The 27,411-nt window shown below is 37.0% G+C and overlaps 1 protein-coding gene across 4 annotated transcripts in view; it reads left to right on the forward strand.

Annotated features, from left to right (window-relative positions):
- Positions 1-27,411, forward strand: part of LIN54 (lin-54 DREAM MuvB core complex component) — a 76,397-nt gene that overhangs the window by 7,036 nt on the left and 41,950 nt on the right. For 2 of the 4 annotated variants that reach the window (XM_060012254.1, XM_060012255.1), the window contains exons 2-4: positions 6,709-7,421; positions 11,771-11,888; positions 18,194-18,336. In XM_060012254.1, coding sequence (XP_059868237.1) covers positions 6,741-7,421; positions 11,771-11,888; positions 18,194-18,336 — 942 coding nt within the window. In that variant the 5' untranslated portion in view covers positions 6,709-6,740. The remainder of the gene's footprint in view (positions 1-6,708; positions 7,422-11,770; positions 11,889-18,193; positions 18,337-27,411) is intronic. The other 2 variants (XM_060012257.1, XM_060012256.1) reach the window with 1 other exon arrangement.

The following is a 27,411-nucleotide window of genomic DNA, read 5'->3' on the forward strand; positions in this document are numbered from 1 at the left end:
GGAATTTTAACAGCCTTTCTCAGTAATTGATAGAAAAGGAAAAAGAAAGACTATGGAAGATATGAACAACACTATCAACCAACTTGACCTAATTGACTTTTATAGGGTGCTACCCTCAGCAACCATAGAATACATGTTCTCTTCAGGTGCACGTGCAGTGTTCACCAAGATGGACCATACACTGAGCCTTAAACTAGTCTCTAAATTCCATCTACACATGATGGAAATGGTAATTACAGTCTCTGACAATAGTAGGAGCAAATTAGAAATCAATAATAAAAGGTAGAAAATCCCCAAATATTTGGGAATTAAATAGCACACTTCTTTATTTTCCGTGTATCAAAGATGAAATCACAAGGACTATTAGAAAACATTTGAAGCGAATGATAATAAAAACATATTGAGATTAGTAGAATGCAGTTAAAGTAGCATTGGGGGAATTTTTAACATTAAATGTTTATTTCAGAAAAGAAGGTTTAAAATCTTTATGGTAATAAATTTGGCAACTGAGAGGAATAGACAAGTATCTTAAAAGATACAAACTATCAAATATCAAAGGTTTAAAATCAATGATCTAAACCAAGTGTTGACAGATTTTTTCTATAAAGGGCCAGATGGCAAATATTTTAGGCTTTGTAGGGTAGTGTGTGTGTGTGTGTGTGTGTGTGTGTGTGTGTGTGTGTGTATATATATATATACACACACACACACAGTGTATATATATGTATGTGTATATATATGTGTATATATATATACATATACATATGTATATATATATACGTATATATGTATATATATATGTGTGTGTGTGTGTGTGTATATATATATATATATATATACACACACACACACACACATATATACTCACTCTCGCCCAACTATTTACAAATGTAAAAATCATTCTTAGCTGCAGAGAAATACATAAACAGACCGTGGGCTTAATTTGGTCTGTAGGCTATGGTTTGTCGAATCCTGATCTGTGCTTCCATCTGAAGCTTCTAGAAAAAAATGTAAAGTAAGCAGAAGGAAGGAGATAAAGGTAATAGTTAAGTAAAAAATGGACAAACTGTTGGGAAAAATCAATGAAGCCAAAATCGTTCTTGAAAAGATCAATAAAATTGAAAAATCTCCAACTAGACTGATCAGAGAAAAAAAGGAGAAAAGACAGAAACTACCAAAATGAGGATGGAAGAGTTGCTATCTCTACAGACATTAAAATAAAAGAATATTTTGTATAACTTTATGCTAATAAATTTGGCAACTTAGAGGAATAGACAGATTCCTTAAAAGATACAAACTATCAAATGTCAAAGGTCACTCAGAAAGAAAGAGATAACCCGAGTAACCCTACTCGTATTCAAGAAATAGAATTTATAGTTAAAAACCTCACAAGAAAGCTTTATGTCTAGATGGCTTTACTGGTGAATTCTAACAAACATTTTAGGAAGAAATTGTAACAATTCCATGAAGGCTCTTCCTGAAAATTGAAGAGGAGTGAAGACCTCCCAACTCATTTTATTAGACTAGCATTATCCCCAGAGAGCCACTACAAAAAAACTACAGACCAGTAGTCCTCATGAGTATAGACAAAATTGATTAACAAAATATTAGCCAGTAGAATTTGGCAATATGTAGAAAATATGATTTTATACAATTTTATATAATTTTGAGTGGAGTTTATTTCAGGAATGCAGAATTGGCTTAATAAAAAATCAATATAACTCCCAGACTAAAAGAGGAAAGCCATATGATTATCTCACTAGTTGTAGAAAAAAACATATGATTAGATATCCATTTATGATTATGATTGAAAAAAGAAACAACTACAAACTGGTACTATAAGTTAGCTTTCTCAACCTAATAGAGGGAATTTATGAAAAACCTACAGCTAAGGGTAAGTTTGGGAACAAGGTAAAGATGTCTGCTCTTACCACTTTTATTCAACATTTTACTGTAGGTCCTAGCCAGTGCGGGCGGTAAGGTAAGGAAAAGAAACAAAAGACATGCAGATTGGAAAGGAAGAAATACTGATCTTATTCTCAGACACCATGGATTATCTTTCTAAAAAATCCTAAGGGCTCTACATCGAGATTTAGTGAGTTTAGCTAATTGTTAGATACATGGACAATATAAAATAATCAGTTGAATCTCTGTATACTAGCAACAAACAGTTGGAAAATGGAAAAAAAAAAGACCACTTACAATACATCAAAAAAACGTGAAACACTTAGGGATAAATTTACCAAAATATATATAGAAAGAAGACCTATACACTAGAAGTACAAAAAACATTGCTAAAATAAATAAGTAGAGAGAGATACTTTTGGGAAACAGTTTTCCCTGGGTCTTTGCATTTCTGTACTTCTTACAAGTGAGGCGGTGACAGCCCTTTTTTCTACTTTTTTTTTATTTAAAAAACTTTATTTATTTTTGTCTGCGTTGGGTCTTTGTTGCTGCGCACAGGCTTTTTCTAGTTGCAGCGAGCGAGGGCTACTCTTCGCTTTGGTGCGCAGGCTTCTCACTTCAAACTGAGCTGTTGTTGCAGAGCACGGGCTGTAGGCATGAGGGCTTCAGTAGTTGTGGCACGTGGGCTTCAGTAGTTGTGGCTTGCAGGCTTTAGAGCGCAGGCCAGTAGTGTGACAGCCCTTTTAAACAATTTTTTCCAGGATGTTTGTATAGCATAAAGCCTTGGATGATAGTTAGCGACTCCTGCTGTTGCAGAGGGCAGATTTGCTTATTGTCCAGTATAGTAAAGGTAATATCGCCCTTTGGACAAAGGGCAGGTGTGCTTCAGGTTATAAATGATTCAGGTTCCTTAAGCTCAGGGTCCCTCAGTTGTGATGCAAACCTGCCTGCACAGTGTCTACCTGGGCTCCTCTCCACATCTGCCCTGTAGGACTTGGGGGCAACAGGGGAACTGATACACACATGATACTTATGTTCCTTGCTGTGCTTGGAGTAGTAAGTCCTGTGTCTCTGACCTAGGCCTACTGTGTTGTCCGCCAGTATCCACGAAACAGTGACAGGCTACTTTGTTAGCTTGCAAGGAGAGGCTAAAATCTCAGCCCCCTCCCAGTACTTGACAGTTTTAGCCATAAGAATGGAGTGCTGACAGAGACATGGCTTTTTGAAAGAGGAAGGATGAGGACCTTGAGGGCTGGGCGAGGGGATATTGAAAGACTCTCTGGCATCTGGCAGCAAATGCTCTCACCCAAGTGGTGGGCAAGGGTGGCAGAGGCAAGGGAAGTAGGAGCCCTTTGGTGTTCTACCTCTTAATGAATATTTAGGGGCTGAGCTGAGAGATAGCCTGAATGGTTACCTTGGTTGTTGTACACTCAACTCCATGGCCCTAGCAGAAGGGCGGTGGGGCTGTAGCTGCTGAGTCAAGGAGTCCCCAAAGCTGAGAAAATGATGTTAGAAATGAGGATCTGGGTGGATCGAAAACATTAGAAGTTTGTTTGGTTGAGCTGCAAGTGTGGGGGCTTGAAACTGAAAGTAAATGCACCGTCTGACCACTGTCTCCTTCCGTGGGGTGACCTCTCCTCTTCTTACACCTTGACTTCAGGTGTTTTAAGGAGAAAGATGAATAAGGGTTGGGCTGAGGTCTCCCTATCCTTAAGGGAGACCAGAGGCCACACCTATCTGTCTAAACGTGCTGGGGGAACTTCAGGGAGAAGAGGGAGTCAAACTTTTATGGTTGTGTTGGATGCTGACACCCAAGTCATCATCCTACCTTGTTCTATGGGGGATGGAATGTTCAGAGACAACTGACAGGCCTTGGGCAAGGTCCACGGTAGGGAAGGGAAGCTAATGTGGCACTGTGGGTGAGGCCGTTTATTGTTGTGTACTGTTATCTGGCTTCCACTGCAGAAAGTATAATTGGTGTTGATGTTTTAAAGAGCCTGTCTGTAAATGCCCTGTTCTGTAAGTGCCAGAGGAGATTCTATTGATTAGGAAGAGCCGCATCTAGAGAAGTGCTCATACTTTGGAAACCTTAGTGATTCCTCTGAGCTACAAGTTACTGTGACTGATGGTTTTGCAATATATGTAAAGAACTCATCCAACTCAACAAGAAGATAAAAAACCCAATATTTTAAAAATTTGGCAAAAGGCTTTAACACAGGCACTTTTTAAAAGAAGATACACAAATAGATAACATTCATATGAAAAGATGCTCAACGTCTTTAGTCATCTGGGAATTGCAAATTAAAACCACAATGAGGGCTTCCCTGGTGGCGCAGTGGTTGAGAGTCCGCCTGCCAATGCAGGGGACACGGGTTCGTGCCCTGGTCCGGGAGGATCCCACATGCCACGGAGCGGCTGGGCCCGTGAGCCATGGCCGCTGAGCCTGCGCGTCCGGAGCCTGTGCTTCGCAACGGGAGAGGCCACAACAGTGAGAGGCCCGCGTACTGCAAAAGAAAAAAACCCACAATGAGATACCACTTCACACCCACTAGAATGGCTAAAGTTAAAAAGACTGACAAAACCAGTTGCTGGCGAGGATGTGGAGCAGCTGGGAGCCTCATGCATCGCTGGTGGGTGTACAAAATGGTACAGCTGAGCTGGGAAGTAGTTTGGCAGTTTCATGCAAAGTTAAAAATAAACTTATCTTATGACCTAGCAAGTCCACTTCTAGGTATTTATTCAAAAGAAATGAAAATATCTATCCATAAAAAACTTGAATGTTCATAGCAGTATTATTCATAATAGTCCCAAAATGGAAACAGTCCAAATGTCCATCCACAGATGAATGGATAAACAACTTGTGGTAGATTCATCCAGTGGAATGTTACTCAGCAATGAAAAGGAACTGAGCTGCTAATAAGGGTAAGAATAAAGATAAATCTTAAAAAACATACTGAGGGAAAAGGCTTATACTGTATATTCCTTTATGTCATGAGTATGTAATATATGATTCCATTTATATGAAGTTCTAGAATGGGCAAAAAGGCAACACTAATCTAGTGAGGTGATAGAACAGACCCGTGGTTGTGTAGAGTAGGATTTTGGGGTAGGAGGTTGACTGTAAAGGAGTAGACTTTTTTTTTTTCTCAATTTAAACATACCAGTGGTAAAAATTTAAGGCAGTAAATTTTGTGATTAAAATTATGAACTTTGTGTCATAAAACATATCCTGAGTTTGAGTTCTGGCTATCATTTACTGGGTAGCTGTGTGACCTTGGGCAAATAGTTTAACCTTTCTAAGGTTTCCTCATATGTAAAATGGGGGTGATAATGATACCATATTAGAGTTGTCAGGATAGATTAAGTTATGTCAGGATAGATTAAATTAAATTATGCCATCACTGGTAGATAGTAAGTGCTCAATAATGAAGATTAATTTTGGCAGTATTAGTATTTGTCAATGCTAATAATTATAATTTGCTGTTCATGTCTGTTACTCTTAATCTTGGAATGGGTATTGCATGTTTATATTTTTTAAAAAAAGGGAAAAGAAAGAATTACTGATTAGGTTCCTATGGATCTTAGACGTTCTCTGGGCAGATAACTTATTTAGTCAGTCATAAATATGATGAACTCTTTAATATGTGAAGATAATGGTACTGACTCCTTTATTGGAAGTTCTGCATGACCTTTGGCTGAAAGCATTGCAGTTCTGATTTGTTCGTAATCTGCTTTATTATTATTACCATTTTTTTTTCTTTATGGGGCCTAGCTGTATTCCTCTTAAATGGTTCCCTTTGTGACATTTTGAATGGCTGAGGAGGATTTGAGAATCTTCTTTCCAAATAAAGCTTTCTTTAGTATGAAGCAAATTGATCAAACTTGGGCCAGATAAGCCATTTGACCTACAGTTGCTGAGATGGATTACTCTAGAAACTCCTTTAACATTAATTTGAGTCCTTAATGGATTTTTTTTTCTTCACATCTTTATTGGGGTATAATTGCTTTACAATGGTGTGTTAGTTTCTGCTTTATAACAGAGTGAATCAGTTATACATATACATATGTTCCCATATCTCTTCCCTCTTGCATCTCCCTCCCTCCCACCCTCCCTATCCCACCCTTCCAGGCGGTCACAAAGCACCGAGCTGATATCCCTGTGCTATGCGGCTGCTTCCCACAAGCTATCTACCTTGCGTTTGGTAGTGTATATATGTCCAGGCCTCTCTCTCGCTTTGTCACAGCTCACCCTTCTGCCTCCCCATCTTAATGGATTTTTATAAATGGTTTAGTAACCTCATTTTAGGACCTCGCTCACTGGAGATTTGAATATGTTTTCTAAAATCTGTTTATATTTAAATCTTTATTTCCTTGTGCAAATCAGCAGTTTTCAAGTTTGTCGGTAGGAAAAAGAAAAACAAAACCCATAACTGGGAAGAAGTAAGATGATCAGACATGTCAAAGATTAAATGTTTTATTTATGAGCAGGAACTGGAAAGGAGTTTCCTGTAATTATGTGACTTAGTGTTGCCTGAATGCAGTATACTTTTGGGTTGAGACATGGCGAATGAGAATGTTTGCTTTTAGTTTTGTGTCCCATATGACTTATATTTCAGATTCTTGAAGGTTGAGGATTTGTTAAAATGGTTTAACCCAAATATGCATCAGGAATGTCCTTCATTCAGTTATACATAAGTAAAAATTTTTGTTTTGTCATTTGCATTTTTCTTGAATAATTTTTTTTCTTCTCTTAAATCTGTTTTGAAACCTAGTAATTTATTCATTTTTCAAATTTTATTGCAGTGCCTGATCAACTTTCTAGCAGGAGAACGATCATGGAGGTGGTGCCAGCTGAGGTGAATAGTTTGCTTCCAGAGGAGATAATGGACACTGGTATAACTTTAGTGGATGATGATAGTATTGAGGCTGTTATTGTTTCATCCCCAATTCCCATGGAGACAGAACTGGAAGAAATTGTCAACATAAATTCTACTGGTGACTCTACAGCCACGCCCATTTCCACGGAACCAATAACAGTGTACAGTAACCACACTAACCAAGTTGCAGTGAATACCACAATTACTAAAGCAGATTGTAATACCACGGTGAAACCAGCTTTTCCAAGTGGCCTTCAAAAACTTGGTGCTCAGACTCCTGTGACTATATCAGCCAATCAGATTATTTTAAACAAAGTATCACAGACATCTGATCTTAAACTTGGCAATCAGACCCTTAAACCAGATGGACAGAAGTTAATTTTAACAACTTTGGGCAAGTCTGGTTCACCAATTGTTTTAGCACTACCCCATAGCCAACCCCAGGCTCAGAAAGTTACAACTCAGGCCCAGTCAGGAGATGCTAAGTTACCACCGCAGCAAATTAAAGTAGTTACCATTGGAGGGAGGCCAGAGGTGAAACCTGTCATTGGTGTCTCAGCATTGACCCCAGGAAGTCAACTGATTAATACTACAACTCAGCCCTCTGTGTTACAGACCCAACAGTTAAAAACAGTACAGGTAAAAAAAAAAAAAAAAAAAAAAAAAAAAAAGGGCGCTTACTAGTTAAAATGCATGTTAAATTGATTCATAGTTGCGTGTGTAGGGTGATTAAATGCATAGTTGTTACTGAATTCTTTTGAATGTTGCTTTTAGTAATTGTGTGGTTTTTTTTGTAAAGTTTGATATGTGCAATGCTTTTGAAAATTTCTGCCAGAGAACTTAGAACTTAATTTTGGTTAAATTCCAATTTAGTGTATTTATAGCTTTTCACTCATTTTAAAACAATTTTATTCTCAGTAGTAGTTTGAGTACAAGGATATTCTGCTGGTATAAAGATGCCAGAGTTGATGTCAGGCTGTCAAAAAATCATTCAGACATGATATTTTCAGCTAACAGATGGCCAGAGTCTAGGAAAACTTGCTGCTCTGAGAAACCCTTCAAGCCAGCAGTAGTGCATACCAGCCAGTGTGTGCCTCTTCTTTGGAATTTACTGTCCATTGCATCGCTCATGTTTGCAATGTAGAAAGGCAGTGCCATGTGATGGAAGGTTTAGAATTGGACCAACTGGATTTCAGTCTCTTCTCTGCTGCCCTCCCAGCTGCAGAACTTTGGATAGGCTACTTATTTTCTCTGAGTTTTTGATTTTAGCTGTAAGATGGCTATTTGATCGTGATGAAACACATAAGAAAAGATAACTCTTTGGTATGGTTCTCAAAACATTGAGAATCCTTCAAAATGGTACCCATTGTTAGTATGAATAGAAACCTAAGATAGAAGGTTATAAGAACATATGTTAAGTATTTTTTCATGCCCAATAGGCCTTTTTAGGTCACCACTGCTCTTAGAAATACAATGATCCACTTAAGACCACAAATGCATTTCCTGTTTGAAAGAGTTGGCTTTTAGAAAGAAGGCAAGAGTTAGAGAAATAAAGCAGGTGTATAAGGAAGGAAGAAGGTTTGGGGAACTGTCCACTCTCAGCTGATATTAGAAATATTGTTTTGGTTATTATGTTGACAAAATAGTTAGAAACTTATTTTTCACAGGCTTTTTATTTAAGAACTTCATAAGATTTCTCAAACTTTATAATTTGTCCATGTCCCTTCTGCCACTATTAAACATTTAGTGCTCTTTCTTGTTCATTATCATCTCTCACTTAATTCTGACTTCCTTTTACTTTTTTTGGTGAGGATCTCTTGAATGAGATATCCTATCACCATCAAGCACCTTGTCCTCACCTTGTTTTTTAATCAGTTTTAAAACTTGTTTTTATTGGTTTACCAGAGTTTATCTGGCTTTGGGGATATGGATCATAACCATGTTCGCAAGATACTGTAAATGTAAATCAGAATGTCATTTTTTTTCATTTACAAGAGCAATGTATACATACTATTTGTAAGACCAGTTTACTTGTATCCACTAGTTTTCTACTATAATCCCCTAAGTACCAACAATAAAAACAAAGACTGGGGTCTAATTCTTATAACTTCTCTTCTTGTCCTTACTTTTACAAAATCTGATTCTATTTATTTAAAAAGACTTCTATTTAAAAACAAAAACAAGGGCTTACCTGGTGGCGCAGTGGTTGAGAGTCCACCTGCCGATGCAGGGGACACGGGTTCGTGCCCCGGTCCGGGAGGATCCCACATGCCGCGGAGCGGCGGGGCCCGTGAGCCATGGCCGCTGAGCCTGCATGTCCGGAGCCTGTGCTCCGCAAAGGGAGAGGCCACAACAGTGAGAGGCCCGCGTACTGCAAAATAAATAAATAAATAAAATAAAAACAGAAACAAAAGAAACCCCATTTAGAATATTGTTCTACTTGTCCAGTTATTTTTAGGCAACTAAATCTTTTCAACTCAAGAGTAGCCTATAAAGCTCTGAAGCACTGAAGCACAGAAAAAACAAACAAAAAGCTACACATCTATCTGTATCCATTTTGGGCAACAGAATATTTGGTTTACTTTTACATGGTGTGTATGATCCCCTGATTTTTTTCCCAGACGGTTCTCAGCATTGTCTTAAGTTTAATCAGAGTATTGAAACTTATTAGGGTGTGGACAATAGGAAAGGGTGGAAGAAGGAGACCCATCTCCAAAGGTGACAGTTGAGGCCAGAGGCAGTAACAAAGAGGTATAGTTACACTTAGTTACAGATATATAAACACTTTCCTGTGTTTCTTTTGCATAGTATATAAGAATAATAGATAATTAGCCATATGGAACAACATAACTCCTTATTAGTTCCTGAATCTGTATAACACAGTGCCCAAAATTACTGCATGTATTATTTGATCACATCTTTGGCAGTCTTATTTGTAAATTTCCTTCTTTGATTCATTTTTGTCTTAATCTGCTAATTAGATACATTTGTTAAAAAATGATCCTTTGGGCTTCCCTGGTGGCGCAGTGGTTGAGGGTCCGCCTGCCGATGCAGGGGACACGGGTTTGTGCCTGGTCCGGGAAGATCCCACATGCCACAGAGCGGCTGGGCCCGTGAGTCATGGCCGCTAAGCCTGCGCGTCTGGAGCCTGTGCTCCGCAACGGGAGAGGCCACAACAGTGAGAGGCCCGCATACTGCAAAAAAAAAAAAAAGAAGATCCTTTATGCTCTGTTTTATTTAATAAAGTAAATTTGTTCTAGGGTAGTTTAGAATTCATAATGCAAAAAGCCTGGTTCCTTGACAGAATTGGAAATCCTTATTTTCAGCAATGCTACACTAAAGAAACAAAACCACAAGGACAAGTTGAGATTGTTCCTTTGAATAATTAATGTGCTCTTGGTCGTATTTACATTTTTTTCCCTGGTTGGTAAGTATTCATATAGTTTTATGATTGTGAAAATTAGTTAAAAATGGGGAAACACTTTAAATTCCCAAACTCTATAGCTAAGATTATCTATTTCGAGACACAGATTTCCAAGAATATCAATACCTCTACCTCTTGAGATTCTTAATACTAAGTCAATAGACAACATATTCTAACTTATTTTAGAGTTTTAGGCCTGTAAATACACTTGGGAAATATTTTCTCTGTGTGTCTCCCAAATTGCATCAGTTTTTAAAACTACAATTATGGATTTATTTGGGTATATCAGAGTTTTACAAGCTGGATATTTTTTAATATAGTAGGGAATCTCTTTGGTTCGTTTTTTTAAAAGGTGATTTGTGTTTCCTTTACATTTTGTTTTGTCAGTAATATGTTCTGAGTGTAAGAAAGTAATATATTCTAAGTGTAAGAAAATGTTATTAAGTTTAATTTATAGTTTGAGCACAAAGCTGGTATTTACTTAGTTCTGTAATCAGTTACAGCTTCTGGTATGTTTTGTCGTTTAAGTTGGTCATGTTTGTTCATTTTGAGTTATTATTTCCAATAATAGTACTTTCAGGGCCTCAATTTTCAATCTGCCAAAGATAAAATTAGTATTTAATGTCCTTCCTGCTCTGAAAGTCCATGATTTTTATCATAAACTGATAAAAAAGTCTATGATTTTTATTATTGCTAAAGGCTATGATTTTTTATCATTGCTAAATTTCTGCTTCTGACTTTTAGAAAAAGCTGTGCCTTGCATACATTGCAATTTCAGTATAAGGACATTGGTAACTCTACCTTCCTTGACTTGTGGAGAATTTTAGTTTAGGGCAACAGTGTACCGTGTATAACGTAAAAGCAGAGATGAATAAAACATAGACCCTCCCTTCAAACAATTTGTAGTCTAGTAAAGTGTATTTTAGTAAATAATATTTCAGAGGCTTCACCTTTAGAATAGTCTGTGTTTTGCCAAACATGTCTCTTTGTATCCTAGGGTGTTTAACTTGTGCAGTTCCTTATTTATCTGCCCCTGATATATAGATCTAAAGTTGAAGATATAATCATGAGGCTATCTTTTATGTGTATTTATATTTTGCTTCCAGGGGCCAATGAAATTATATTTATCATTTGCACTATGCTTTCTTAACATACTCTACTCCATCTTTTTATTATTGAATAATTAGCTATTTGGAAAAGGATATTGCTGTGCCATATTTGTGTTTCATTATTATTATTAAATGGTTATTTTAAACATTACTATTGAACATTAAACATTATTTTTACAAATTAATTTGTTTTTCATTATATGCATATGTCCCAGAGACTAAAATAAGAATTTGCAATAAAATCCAAAGGTATTGTTGTATAATGGCCTAAGGATGTGATCATATTAGTATTTTGGTGAATGGCTGCATTTTAAATGTTTTTAACGTCAGTACTTAGATATGTTTTGTTAAATGAGCTGGTTTCACATGTACTTCTGTATATCAATCTTGTCTAATTTTGATTGAATAGGTGTTTTATAGAAACAATGGTCTTTATAGTTATTTATATATTTCAGATTGCGAAGAAACCTCGAACTCCAACCTCTGGTCCAGTAATCACGAAGCTGATTTTTGCAAAACCAATTAATAGTAAAGCAGTTACAGGACAGACAACTCAAGTACCAGCCATTGCAGGTTATATTTCTTTATAGTTTGTTTAGCTAAATATTTACCTTCCTTTTAGGTTTAAAAAAGGCTGTTCTACTACCTTGAAATGTTTTAGTGCTTATTACTGTAAATCAGACTGGTTAGTAAGAAATGTTACACCTATTAAATGTGTCCTTCAAGCAAAATGCCTTATCTCAAAATCAGTCCATTACTTTAGCCTCTTTGGTTTTTGGTATACCTTGAAAGTAGTGAAGTCTCAGACTCTGATAATACTAGCTAACATTTACATAGTGTTTGCTACGGCTTCCACACTATTCTTAGCTCTTTACATAGAGTGACATATATAATCCTCTGGCAATCCTATGCGGTAGGTACTAATAACATCCCCATTTTGCCAGTGTGGAAACAGAGGCACTCAGCTAGTAAATGGCCAAGTTGGAATTTGAATCCAGCTAATGCTAGAGCACATGCTAATAAGTCTGTTAGGTTTAAAGTAATATATGTGAGAGTATCATATTTCATGGTTTCTGTTTGAATTTTTGGTTTCCGTATTTTAATATTCTCTGTATGCAGTTCTCTATGAAACAGAAAATTATCACAATGATAATAATTACTTAAGTGAGAACAGAATTTTAGTTATATTACTTTTACCAGCAAATTCCTCAGCATGGCCCAATTATTTTATTATATACTTTTAAGATATGTCATCACTAATAACACCTCAGAAATCTTGACTTTGAGTATTTCACTCTTTATTATTCTAGTTGATCTGCCTTTGTACTTCCAATCTAGTAATTCTTTCACTTTGAAATCTCTGATCCATTAACTCTTCCACTTTCTCATTAATAATCCCTTTCCAGTCCTCAAATTCTTCCTTACTCAGCATGGAGTTCATGACCCATCACTACTGCTCCCAGAAAACACCATTGATTCTCTTTTCACTCTCTCTTTCTATAATGGCTTGGTTAAGTCCAGCTCTCTTCTTGCCTGGCAAGCACCTCAGTACTTCTGGAGAAAATCACACAGCTGTGGTGACTGGTCTTTAATTCAGAGCTATACTAACATTACTTCTTTCACCATTTAGGAGCTCATTTTAAATTTCCATTGTTCTAATAGCTTATGGAAGCACCTCTGGGTGGTAGACTTTGACTAGAGACTTTCAAATGCTAATTACCCATTTCTAGAATGTGTATTCTTGATGAAGGTACTTCAAATGTTAATTAACCATCCCTGGGATATGTATTAAAACCACCTCCTACTGTCTTTGATAAATTTACAGACAGTATAGCAGTAGGCAACTCTGAAATCAGTGGCAGTGAAATGATCATTTTCCTAGGCTTTGAATTATAATATATAGGGAGGCTTCTCTGTTTAGCAAGTGAGAGAAGGAATGAGGAGATTGTAGTTTGAGGGCAGTGTTGGGTGAGTGAATGTTCTTTTTCTTTTGGCCTTCAGTAGAGATTTGGGATGGTATAGGATGCTCGTATCTAGAGGGCTGTCATGGGAGATAGGTGTGGCCCCAGAGGAAAAACTGGAAAGGGTTTGGATTTCGAGCTGCTTCAGGAAGTGGGCTTTAGTTGGCTGAAAGTGAGGAAGGCTTGGATATGTTGATGATAAAGGGACCACCAGACCCTTAGGAGTTTGGGTGAGTAGAGGTGGTTTACGAGGAGGGGTGTCTCAGTGCCATGTTCTCTACTGCTTTTGAGTTTGAGAGAATTCCTTAAAACTTTTAATTATGTAGGGGCGAAGGGGAGCTGTATGCTAAAGAATTGTGGTTTTGCAGAAGTGTCTGAGTGAATATTTGGTAATGTCAAGATTTCACCTCTCTTACATTTGACTATAATGGATTTCATTGCTGGGTCTTTGGGTGATTTACAGTGTGTTGCACACTAATCTTAGCTTCACCTTTTAATTACAGACAGACTTATTAGCCCTCCCAAAATACATAGAGATAGACTTCTATTAAATTTCACTAGAATTTGTTGGCATTAAGTTCAGTTTGGAGGGATAATTTCTACTGTTAACTAATAGTTTGTAGCTTTTTAAATTCATGTAAGCCAAATTTTAAACCACCAAAGTAGCTCTCCTGCTGAATTGTCTTATCACAAGGAGGTTCCATTATCTTTATATTATAGCTAAGGATCTTTCAAATTACATTTAGACTGCTTTTTAATGACCTTTGGGCTTTTCATGGAAGATGGATATCTTTTTCTGTCTTTTGATCAAGATGAACTTAGTGTTTGTATAAAATCAATTTTTCTAAAATGCAAATATGATTTTGTCACACCCTTGCTTAAATTTTCTTGGCCACATCCATTTCTTGGCCTTAATCCTTCAGGAATAAGTTCAGATGCCAGAGCTTTCTTAGCATTAAAGTCATTTATTATATAACATATACCTTTTTCATTTTCAGCTTGTATTAGCTCCAGACCTACTGATGTAACTTATTTCAAGAGATCACCAAATGGCCCATGTTCTCTCAGAACTTAGGCCCTTGGCACTGTTGCTTTTACCTGAAATGACTTTTTTTGCTTTCCTTATGGCTGACTCATCCATTTTATCTTTGGATTATCTCCACCTGTCTTGGAAGTTTTTGATCCCTGGGTTTAGTTAGGTTCTCTTTTCTCTGACCATCTCCTATATATTTCCATAAAACTTGGTTATACCTACCAAATACTTAACTTGAATCAGACTTCTGTTAAATTTCACACTGGCTTTTAATGTTTCCATTAGTCATGGTATATTGTAATACTTGGTTTCCTTGTCTGTCTGTCTCCCCTGTTGTCTGTCTGTCTCCCCTATTACACTTAAAATTTTGCTTAATAGTAATTTTGGATTTTGTTTGCCATCTAGTTTTTAAAGATTATTTTTTAAAAAATTACGATAAATACACATAACATAAAGTTGACCATTTTAACCACTGGTGGCATTAAGTACATTCATGTTGTTGTGCAACCATCACCACTGTCTGTCTCTAGGACTTTTTTCGCATTGCAAAGCTAAATCTTTGTCCGCATTAAACAATAACTTCCCAATTCCTTCCTTCCCCCAGCCCCTAGCAGAGACTGTCTCTATCAATTTGACTTTTCTATGTATCTCGTATAAGTGGAATCGTACAGTATTTGTCCTTTTATGACTGGCTTTTTATGACTCTCCAATACCTAGCACAGTTTCTAGCACATAGATGTGGTTCGGTGAATGTGTATTGTTGAGTGAATATGTGTATCACGGAGGCAGTGTGGTGTATGGGAGGAGCTATTAGGAGACTTGGGTTTTAGTTATGGGTCTTCTATTCATTTTCTCTGTGATCTTGGGTAAATATATTTTCTGTTCATCTTACTCCTTTCTGTAAAATGTTGATAACAATCACTTCACATGACTTTTGAGATGGTTAAATGAGGTACAGAGGTCCTCATTATCAGGTCCTCATTATCAGAGCTCCCAACGTACAAGGTTGCTGCTATAGCAGAGCAAACTCCATCAATGTGAAAATATTCACTAGTGAATTAATCTCTTATAGAATTAGTCCTGGCTCAGATAAGCTAGCTCTCTGCCCCCAGCCTGTCCCATCTGTAGCTTTTTGGTTATGTCTCTTTTGATTCTTGGAGAATACCTGACAGTAGAGTGTAAAATGCTTTGCAAATTGATTTCAAGGTGAAATTGTATAACTTGTATACTTTCTTGAATCTGTCTGCAGAGTCAAGGATAAACAGGGATTTGGAGATTAATCAGGAGAAATGCTATCTGGATGAAAAACAAGTGGCCCTTCAAAAAAGAATAATTTGAATTTTAAAGGATATAGAGGGTTCTTGGGAAAATTGATGAAATCCTAAAATATTTTGGCAGAAATAATCTTCTGTATCATCCTGTTGCGCCCATCAAACAGAGTCTGTCATTGTAATGTCATTACTAATTTTCAGAAGAATCCTCTCCCCCTCAAACAGTTCATTCTAAGAGATAGTATAGTTGTAATTATAAACTGAATTTTTGTTAAATATAAGCAAAAAAAGTTTTAGTTTTAGGGGTTTTTGTTGTTGTTATTTACAGTGAAATTTTTGTCCTTGTTTTAAATGTAATTCACTTTAACTGGCCTTTTTCTGGTATCAGTTATCCTCACTCAGGAATAGAGGATTTTTATATGTATGTTTTCTGAAATGTATGTAATGCTTAACAAATAAGAAATTATAGTAATAACTGTAAATGATGATCATTTTATGAAAATGTGTCTTTATTGGTAGTTTCTTTTCTTAAAATAATGGTTGTTGGGGCTTTAGGCTTATCCCAGAGGTATTAGTTTTGGAAACCAGAACAGACAAACATGCTACTTCAGGCAGGCTCCACATTTGAGGGTGCCCTTCTAAAAATATTTGATATAGATTCATTTAGTTTATATAGAATTGACTTATTTAGTTATGATGTAATTCAGCCTAAAAAAACCCTAGCAAAACTCTCAACTGAAATTCATTAAGGAATATGTCAATAATATAAAATGTAATCGTGTACTAAAAGAAATTGAAAAAATATATTTAAAATATTTTTAAAATTCATGTGTCAGACAAAACTTGATTCATCTTTAAAAAAAAAATACGTTTACTGTCACATTGTTATTAGAAAAAAAACAGCCTTGAAACTCTTACATGCTAGTTCTCTATTTTTGCTTGAAGGGTAAGACCCTTTTTTTTTTCTCTTTTTCCCTTTTTCTCTTCCTCTCTCCCTCTCTCTTTCATCTCTGACTGTATCTGTAAGTTAAATCATAGCATCTAAAGGGATTTTAGAGATAATTTAGTTATCTACCTTCTCTATTTCTTGAGTGCTTGGAGTTCCTCTTCAGCCAGTGGATTTGATTATCCAGCATCTGTTTTTGAACACCTTCAGTGAGTAGAAACTCACTCATATAGAAACAGTCGTTTCAATTGGAAATTTTTGTTAGAAGTTCTTTCTTACTGCTTAACTAAAAATTTTCTGTTTATATTAGTGTGTGCATCTGATGGATACAGGGTGGTTCTAATCCTTCAACTTGACAGCATGGATCAATCAGGACAGTCTTGGTTCTCTGCCATAATAAACAGTCTTTAAATCTCAGAAATTTAAGAAAACACAAATTTTATTTTGTATTCATACTTCATGGTTATCTACATGTCTACTGTGGGTTAGAAAGGGGGCTATTCTCATCATGGTCACTCAAGGACCCCGGCTGATGGAGGAGCCACCATCCAGACGCAGTGAGGAAAAGAGAGCTTTGGAAGGTCTTGCGTAGGCAGTAAATGTTCTGACCCAGAAATGACACACATCACTTCTATTCATAATTTGTTGGTCAGAACTAGTCATATGGCCCTAATCTAACCACAGGGAGCTGCAGGGACGGGTAGGAAGGGCAGTCCTGCCGTGTGCCCAGAATGGAAGGGGAGGAGGTCGGCGCCAGAATGCTGAATGGCAGCATCACACAGTCTTTCAGGAATTTGGAGCTGTGTCATGTCTTTGTATTCCTCTCTCACCTAGGACAAAAATTCCTAATATTTCAACTCCTTGTGATATGATTTCCAATTCTGTAAGCCATCCAGACACACTATAGTTTTTCTGTTTTGTTCCTGAAGGATATTTCCAGAAGGGAACACAGCATTCTTGTTGGAATCTGGCCAGGACAGCTAGAAGAATTTTTTTTCCCCTTTTTGGCAGACTAAAATGAGACAGTATTAAACCAGTGTTTAAGTTAGTTCAGTGACTATCTGTTTTATAGATGTGGACTTAAATTGTATCCTGAATGGTTTCAGTTCAAAGAGAAGAAGCTGAGGTATAGTAGAGAACAGAGACTGAAGTTTAAGACTTGGATTCAAGTCCTAACTTTGAGGAGCTGTGTGACACAGGACTTGTTCCTTAGTTGTCCTGAGCCTATTTTCTTATAGATATAACCTAACAGTATAGATGAGGGAATTCCCTGGCAGTCCAATGGTTAGGACTCCGCACTCTCACTGCCGAGGTCTCGGGTTCAGTCCCTGGTTGGGAAACTAAGATCCCACAAGCCAGCGGTGTGGCCAAGAAAACAGACAAAACACAAAGCAGTATTGATGAGAATGTGAGCAGAAGTGTTTTTGTGGACTTTCATAAGGTGGTATTAAGATACTAAGTGTTACTAAGAAGCATTGTTTTGTTTCCTTCTGCCTAGGTTCACCATAGTTCATTAGACCTACTTAAGTGTTTCAGTTCATAAGTGGCTGCGTATGAAATATTGAACATATATATACTACAGTCCTTGTGGGTATAAATCATCATCAAATACATTTTTATACGATTATTGAAAAGAGTCAAACTGATGTGCTGCCTCTCATTTGCAGGTAGGGTTCTTTCACAGTCTACTCCCGGGACTCCATCAAAGACCATAACAATATCTGAAAGTGGTGTTATTGGATCAACTTTAAATTCTACAACACAGACACCAAATAAAATAGCCATCTCACCTTTGAAATCGCCAAATAAGGTAAAAAAAATATTAGCCACAAAGGCCAAGTATTGTGGTTAATGACTTTATTTTCTCACTAGTCACTTCAGATACTTCAGTTTTAATATATTCCTAAAGAGTTAATAGGTATTTGGTAAATATCGGATTAATTTAGTAATCAAGGATGTACGACAGATAAAAAACTTACCCTGAACGCATAGTTACACAGTTATCATTTTGCATGCTAAGATTATTTTAATGGCCCTTGTGAATGTGGGTACAACATAAATCTTCTGAACGAGGTGCATTATGTAGGTGTTTGGTTCCTCTTCAGTTAATACTTGTGCAAAATTATTGTCTTTGGGTCAGTCACATATATAGTGACTCTATAAATATAAAATGTTAAATGTAACTTTTTTAAAAATAAAATATTTGGTGCCTTCTGCTTAAGCTGTCCTTGATTTTATGGAGAGCTGAGCTTTTGCTGGTAACAGAGTATCCAGAGTACTAGAAATTGCCATCAAATGCTGGTGATCATATTAATTCGGGTTTTTAGGCTTAACACAGCTCATTCAGAGCATCTGAAAGCTTGTCTTAATTTATTTTCTTTTAAAGGGGGCAAAGTACCTATCATTTTAGGTCAAGTTAAGTAGTCTTAGCTCACTTTCCTAAAACATACAGATGTCATTATACCAGCATAAAATTTTGGAACAAGTATGCTTTAAAGGACATATTCAGGTGGAAAGCCAAGCATCATTATTCTGTAAGGTGCCACCCTTGCGATTCTGGAAACACACTGCCCTTTGTACCTGCCTTTTTCCTTAATTTGCTACTATTCATGAGTAGAACAAACATTAAACGTTTGCCTTACATTTTTTAAAAGTCTAACTGTTGGTTTCTGTTTTAATGAGACTTGACTCTAGTGTATAAATACAATGTCTGTTACAGTTTATTAAAATGGGATTCTACCTGCATGATAATACAGATAATTATCTACTTAAATGGAATGAATTCAACAGATATTTGAGTGCTTACTATGTGCTCTGCATAGTGATAGGCACTGGGGATAAAAGCATGAATAAGAAGTTTTAAATTTCAGGTAGTTCAGTAGGGAAGTTAGAGTTAAACATTAAGAATTGCCCTACAGAATCATAACGGTCACAGGTGGATTGAAGAGCCCTGTTGTGTCTGTCAGAGGAGGTTTATACAAAGGGTGCTGTTCCTGAAAGGTCTTAACCTTAAAGGTGGTTCAGGCCTTAGCTATGGGGGAGCATAGGAGGTTTCCAAATTGAGATAATACTTTACACAAAAGTGTAAAAGCGTGGCCCCTTGTAAAAGGGTAGTGTAGGGAGCTACCTTTCTTTGGTAGTGTGAGAGCCAAGGGTGCTAAAGTTAGATAGAAGGTTTCATTACCCTCAGGGGAGTTTGGATTTTATTGTTCTTAAAGACTTTCTGTGACTTCCCATTGCTTCTAGGACAGTGGTTCTCAACCTTGTCTGCACGTTGGAATCACCTGGGGAGCTCTAATAAATACCAATGCCTGGTTCTTATCCCTGAAGACTCTGTTTTAATTGGCCTGGAGTTTGGCTTGGTATCAGGATTTTTTAAGGCTAAGTGATTCTAATGAGTAGCCTAGATTAAAAACAACTGCTCTAGGATAATATGAGATTTGCATTTCAAAAAAGATGACTCTGTAGCATAATGAAAGATAGTTTGGAGGAAGGTAAGCCTGGATTCTAGAAGAGACCAGTTAGGTTAGTTATTCTCAACCTTGGCTACACTTTGGAAGCACGTGGAGACCTTTCGAAAAAACTCATGGCTGACCTCCACCTGATCCCACTTAAATCAGTCTCTAGGCTGGGGCCTAAGTATTAGATTTAATATTTAAAAATTTTAAAGTATAGGCCAGGGTAGAGAATCACTAAATTAGATTATTTTAGTACTTCACATTTGAGCTAGACTAGTAGCTAAGGGGTTAGGAAGAAGAGATGTGTTGAAAGAGGTGTAAGACATAATGACTGGATGTCAGGGTATAGGGAGGGGAGAACCTAAGGGATGACTCCTAGACTCCTAACCTGAAGAACACAGTAGTGGTGGCACTGTGGGCTGGTATGTGGGCTATATCTGATGGCATACAAATAAGAACTAGCTTTATTTTTCTCTTATCCTTGACTTTAGCCATGTCATGTTGAATCTTCCTTCTCTGGCTCTTGACAAGACGTTGTTTTTACTATAAGAACAAGCCTTATTTTGATGATTAAATTCAAAGGTATGAAAAGTCTACTCCAAACCTTACATCTAGTTGAATGGATGTAACTCAGACCTAATCATGACTCAGGGACCATGCAGTAGAGGAGTATTATCTGTTTCTTCACTCTTCTACTTCTTCCCTCTTTCTGCTTTTGGCTTCTGATTGGAAGGAAAATTAGAAGAGAAAGGACAAAGTTTTATGTGACTGGGACTGTTGTAATCCAACTGCCAGTGTTCTCTGTGTGACAGGTGTCCAAGTGTGGCCTTTTACAGTTGTGCATTTAGGATGGTTTTTGGAGGCCCCCGTGGTATGCCCACATTGCCCAGGTCCCTTTTATGGTGCACACTCCAGCTACTGTTGGCAGGCCTCTAACTATCTCTTCCCTCCTGTAGTCTACCTACAGCCTGTTACTGCTGAGTCTCCTTCCTCAAGAAGGCACATGTCTTTGGCCTACCGAGATGCTTTAGCCCTTCTGCAGCATCTGTTGTATTTGGCTAATGGGAAACCTTTAGAACCCAGTGGTAGAAATGTAGCTCATCTAACTGCTGTCCTCTGAGTCCTTGCTCTGCCGTTTTGAAGCTCCATCCAACTTCTTGCTTTCAGAATTCTCCAGGCTGGGACCAGTTTCTGTGTTCACATATGACCTAAACTCCTGGGGATATGTCAGGTTCTTTTGGGCTTTTAAGAGTTTCTTTATCTCAGTATGTTGCCAGCCAAAGATTCAGATGTCAATTTCCCTTCTTGTAGTTATCACCCAGTCTGTCCCAGAGGTTTTCTTGGAGAACCCCTGCTTTTGTTCTCACTAAGGTTGTAAAGCCCTAGCATTCTCTATGTTTATGAATTCACTTCTGTTTCTAATCTTGTTTTGTTTTGTTTCATTTTCAATAGGCGGGAGGTGGGTGATAGAGATGCTGTCTTTTAGCAACTCTGGCATGGATGTTTTGTTCTTTTTAGAGTGTAGGGGAGTTTATCATTTGTAGTTCTCAGCTTTGGGGGTTTCACTAGAGCCAAATTTTAAGATCGGAGAAAACATCCCATTATCCTTTTATACTAGAGACGAAATACAGAAGGAATGGGTGGTTTAGGCAAAGAGATATTGTTTAGTTCTTGGAGATGTTTGTCATGGAAGTACCCACTGCTTGTCTAGAGGAGGATGTCCATTAGGAAGCTGAATATAGGCAGTAGCCAAAACTATGTGTACAGATGAACCTAACCAGGGAGCATGAGGTTTTGTGCAGAGTGAAAAGAAAAGCAGGACTGAACCACAGAATATTAAGAGTTAGTAGAAGAAAAGAGCCAATGGAAGAGAAGGAATGATAAGAGAGGAAGTATGAGAAACTTAACAAAATGAGAAGGGAGGATGGTTTCAAGAATGATGCCAGTCAACAATTTCAAATGTCATAGAAATGTCAATTAAGAAAAAGACTAAAAAGTAAGGATTTGCTGGAGATGTCCTTGCTCCCATTAATCAAAAGTGGTCGAAAGGAAAGAAACCTCAAGCACCCATTCTTCCTTCCCTGCCAGCACTCACAGTCTGACCACCCTCTGCCTTGAATCTGCTGGGACTTCTCTCATTATTTGTTCCTATTTATACAGGGTGCCATCAAAACTCCTAGATTACCTTTCATTTCCCACATCTAATCTCCTTGAAGGTGTCAGTATCTTCTGTCCTGTTACCCACCACCCATCCCCAACTCGTAAAGTCCTTCCACTGTGCCCTATTTGGAGTTCATAAGCAAAATAATCCCCCAGTCCTCAACCTCTTTGCTGAATATTGCTTTTATTTTCTTACTCTAATGGATACCTGACTCTTCCCAATGGTACTGCTTCCCCTGCAGACCTCTTAAGTGATGACTCCTTCAGCCCGTATACCATCGAGCCTGGAAGGGGGCCTAGGGAATAAGTGTCTTCCTGGCTTGTTCTCATTACAATTTGCAGACTATACTCACTCTCTTCTCCATCTTTGAAACTAATGTTAACCAGGTTCCTTGTGGAAAGTCGGGCACGTCTAATGTCTTCTCAATTTACTTGATATTGTAGTTGTCTTTTGGGGCAGATTTCTTCCATTATATTTATTTTCTAAATTAATCCTCAGTTTTCTTAAGTATTTATTAGACATGCAAATAAGCATTAAGCTAATGAAAGCATGATTCTGCAAGGTTTGCTTTCTTTTTACTTTAGACTTTAGTAATACTGTTATCTTCTAGTTTCGGACATTTAATGTGTCTTTTGTCCTGTAATCTTATTGTTGCGTTTTAGTATTTTTTTTTCATGGCATATTTTATTTTATTTCAGAAGTACAATGGTTTGACATTAAAAAAAATCTATCCATTTAATTCACATTAATAAGAAAAAATAATTACATGACAATCTCAATACATGCAGAAAAATTCTGAAAATAGCCAGCCTTCTTTCTGGTTAAAACTACTTGAAACAGTAAAAATAAATACTTTTGTAACTTGAAAATGAGGATGAATACATCAAACTTCATGTAATGGTGAATGTTGAACAAAGATACCCACTTTCAACACTTGTTCAGTTCCACTGCAGCTCTGAGTTAATGCAGTAAGGCAAGAAAAAGAAATAAATGGCGTAGAGCTTCAAAATAAAGTAAAAATTTGTCACAATTTACATATTACATTATAATATATGTGTAAAATATAAGAATCTGCTATTGAACTATTAGAATTAATGTATAAATTTAATTGATGGTTATACATGTGGTCAGTATAAAAAAAGATGATTAGATATGTGGTCAGTATAAAAAAATCAATATTTATAGACTTTTACACTTAATAAAGTTTTGTTATGATTGATTTTAAATCTTCCATCTTTTTTTTTACATCTTTATTGGAGTATAATTGCTTTATAATGGTGTGTTAGTTTCTGTTTTATAACAAAGTGAATCAGTTATACATATACATATGTTCCCATATCTCCTCCCTCTTGCGTCTCCCTCCCTTGGGAGATATACAGTATATGTATATATATATATATCAGTTATACATATGTTCCCATATCTCCCTCCCTCTTGCATCTCCCTCCCTATCCGACACATCCAGGTGGTCACAAAGCACCGAGCTGATCTCCCTGTGCTGTGTGGCTGCTTCCCACTAGCTATCTGTTTTACGTTTGGTAGTGTATATATGTCCATGCCACTCTCTCGCTTTTTTTTTTTTCCCCCCGCCCCATATCCTCAAGTCCATTCTCTAGTAAGTCTGTGTCTTTATTCCTGTCTTACCCCTAGGTTCTTCATGACATTTTTTGTTCTTATATTCCATATATATGTGTTAGCATACGGTATTTGTCTTTCTCTTTCTGACTTACTTCACTGTGTATGACAGACTCGAGGTCCATCCACCTCACTACAAATAACGCAATTTCGTTTCTTTTTATGGCTGAGTAATATTCCATTGTATATATGTGCCACATCTTTATCCATTCATCCGATGATGGACACTTAGGTTGTTTCCATCTCCGGGCTATTGTAAATAGAGCTGCAATGAACATTTTGGTACGTGACTCTTTTTGAATTTTGGTTTTCTCAGGGTATATGCCCAGTAGTGGAATTGCTGGGTCATATGGTAGTTCTCTTTGTACTTTTTTAAGGAACCTCCATACTGTTCTCCATAGTGGCTGTACCAATTCACATTCCCACCAGCAGTACAAGAGTGTTCACTTTTCTCCACACCCTCTCCAGCATTTATTGTTTCTAGATTTTTTGATGATGCCCAATCTGACCGGTGTGAGATAATAGCTCATTGTAGTTTTGATTTGCATTTCTCTAATGATTAATGATGTTGAGCATTTTTTCATGTGTTTGTTGACAGTTTGTATATCTTCTTTGGAGAAATGTCTGTTTAGGTTTTCTGCCCATTTTTGGATTGGGTTGTTTGTTTTTTTGTTATTGAGCTGCATGAGTTGCTTATAAATTTTGGAGATTAATCCTTTGTCAGTTGCTTCATTTGCAAATATTTTCTCCCATTCTGAATGCTGTCTTTTGGTCTTGTTTATGGTTTCCTTTGCTGTGCAAAAGCTTTGAAGTTTCATTAGGTCTCATTTGTTTATTTTTGTTTTTATTTCCATTTCTCTAGGAGGTGGGTCAAAAAGGATCTTGCTGTGATTTATGTCATAGAGTGTCCTGCCTATGTTTTCCTCTAAGAGTTTGATAGTTTCTGGCCTTACATTTAGGTCTTTAATCCATTGTGAGCTTATTTTTGTGTATGGTGTTAGGGAGTGATCTAATCTCATACTTTTACATGTACCTGTCCAGTTTTCCAAGCACCACTTATTGAAGAGGCTGTCCTTTCTCCACTGTACATTCCTGCCTCCTTTATCAAAGATAAGGTGACCATATGTGCGTGGGTTTATCTCTGGGCTTTCTATCCTGTTCCATTGATATATACTTCTGCTTTTGTGCCAGTACCATACTGTCTTGATTACTGTAGCTTTGTAGTATAGTCTGAAGTCTGGGAACCTGATTCCTCCAGCTCCGTTTTTCGTTCACAAGATTGCTTTGGCTATTCGGGGTCTTTTGTGTTTCCATACAAATTGTGAAATTTTTTGCTCTAGTTCTGTGAAAAACGCCAGTGGTAGTTTGATAGGGATTGTATTGAATCTATAGATTGCTTTGGGTAGTAGAGTCATTTTCACAATGTTGATTCTTCCAATCCAAGAACATGGTGTACCTCCCCATCTATTTGTATCATCTTTAATTTGTTTCATCAGTGTCTTATTATTTTCTGCATACAGGTCTTTTGAAGGTTTATTCCTAGATATTTTATTCCTTTTGTTGCAACGGTAAATGGGATGTTTTCTTGATTTCACTTTCAGATTTTTCATCATTAGTGTATAGGAATGCCAGAGATTTCTGTGCATTAATTTTGTATCCTGCTACTTTACCAAATAAGTTGATTAGCTCTAGTAGTTTTCTGGTAGCATCTTTAGGATTCTCTATGTATATAGTATCATGTCATCTGCAAACAGTGACAGCTTTACTTCTTCTTTTCCAATTAGGATTCCTTTTTTTTCCTTTTCTTCTCTGATTGCTGTGGCTTCCAAAACTGTGTTGAATAAGACTGGTGAGAGTGGGCAACCTTGTCTTGTTCCTGATCTTAGTGGAAGTGCTTTCAGTTTTTCACCATTGAGGACGATGTTGGCTGTGAGTTTGTCATATGTGGCCTTTATTATGTTGAGGAAAGTTCCCTCTATGCCTACTTTCTGGAGGGTTTTTATCGTAAATGGGTGTTGAATTTTGTTGAAAGCTTTCTCTGCATCTATTGAGGTGATCATATGGTTTTTCTCCTTCAATTTGTTAATATGGTGTATCACGTTGATTCATTTGCATATATTGAAGAATCCTTGCATTCCTGGAATAAACCCCACTTGATCATGGTGTATGATCCTTTTAATGTGCTGTTGGATTCTGTTTGCTAGTATTTTGTTGAGGATTTTTGCATCTGTGTTCATCAGTGATATTGGCCTGTAGTGTTCTTTCTTTGTGACATCCTTGTCTAGTTTTGGTATCAGGGTGATGGTGGCCTCGTAGAAGGAGTTTGGGAGTGTTCCTCCCTCTGCTATATTTTGGAAGAGTTTGAGAAGGATAGGTGTTAGCTCTTCTGTAAATGTTTGATAGAATCGCCTGTGAATCCATCTGGTCCTGGGCTTTTGTTCGTTGCAAGATTTTTAATCACAGTTTCAGTGCTTGTGATTGGTCTGTTCATGTTTTCTATTTCTTCCTGATTCAGTCTTGGCAGGTTGTGCATTTCTAAGAATTTGTCCATTTCTTCCAGGTTGTCCATTTTATTGGCATAGAGTTGCTTGTAGTAATCTCTCATGATCTTTTGTATTTCTGCAGTGTCAGTTGTTACTTCTCCTTTTTCATTTCTAATTCTATTGATTTGAGTCTTCTCCCTTTTTTCCTTGATGAGTCTGGCTAATGGTTTATCAATTTTGTTTATCCTTTCAAAGAACCAGCTTTTAGTTTTATTGATCTTTGGTATCGTTTCCTTCATTTCTTTTTCATTTATTTCTGATCTGATCTTTATGATTTCTTTCCTTCTGCTAACTTTGGGGTTTTTTTGTTCTTCTTTCTCTAATTGCTTTCAGTGCAAGGTTAGCTTGTTTATTCGAGATGTTTCCTGTTTCTTAAGGTAGGACTGTACTGCTATAAACTTCCCTCTTAGAACTGCTTTTGCTGCATCCCATAGGTTTTGGGTTGTTGTATCTCCCCTGTCATTTTTTTCTAGGTATTTTTTAATTTCCTCTTTAATTTCTTCAGTGATCACTTCATTATTAAGTAGTGTATTGTTTAGCCTCCATGTGTTTGTATTTTTTACAGATCTTTTCCTGTAATTGATATCTAGTCTCATAGCGTTGTGGTCAGAAAAGATACTTGATACAATTTCAATTTTCTTAAATTTACCAAGGCTTGATTTGTGACCCAAGATATGATCTATCCTGGAGAATGTTCCATGAGCACTTGAGAAAAATGTGTATTCTGTTGTTTTTGGATGGAATGTCCTATAAATATCAATTAAGTCCATTTGGTTAATGTATCATTTAAAGCTTGTGTTTCCTTATTTATTTTCATTTTGGGTGATCTGTCCATTGGTGAAAGTGGGGTGTTGAAGTCCCTACTATCAATGTGTTAGTATCGATTTCCCCTTTTATGGCTGTTAGTATTTGTCTTATGTATGGAGGTCCTCCTATGTTGGGTGCATAAATATTTACAGTTGTTATACCTTCTTCTTGGATCGATCCCTTGATCATTATGTAGTATCCTTCTTTGTCTCTTCTAATAGTCTTTATTTTAAAGTCTATTTTGTCTGATATGAGAATTGCTACTCCAGCTTTCTTTTGGT

Source organism: Delphinus delphis, chromosome 5 (genome assembly GCF_949987515.2).
Source record: "Delphinus delphis chromosome 5, mDelDel1.2, whole genome shotgun sequence".
Taxonomy (NCBI): Eukaryota; Metazoa; Chordata; class Mammalia; order Artiodactyla; family Delphinidae; genus Delphinus; species Delphinus delphis.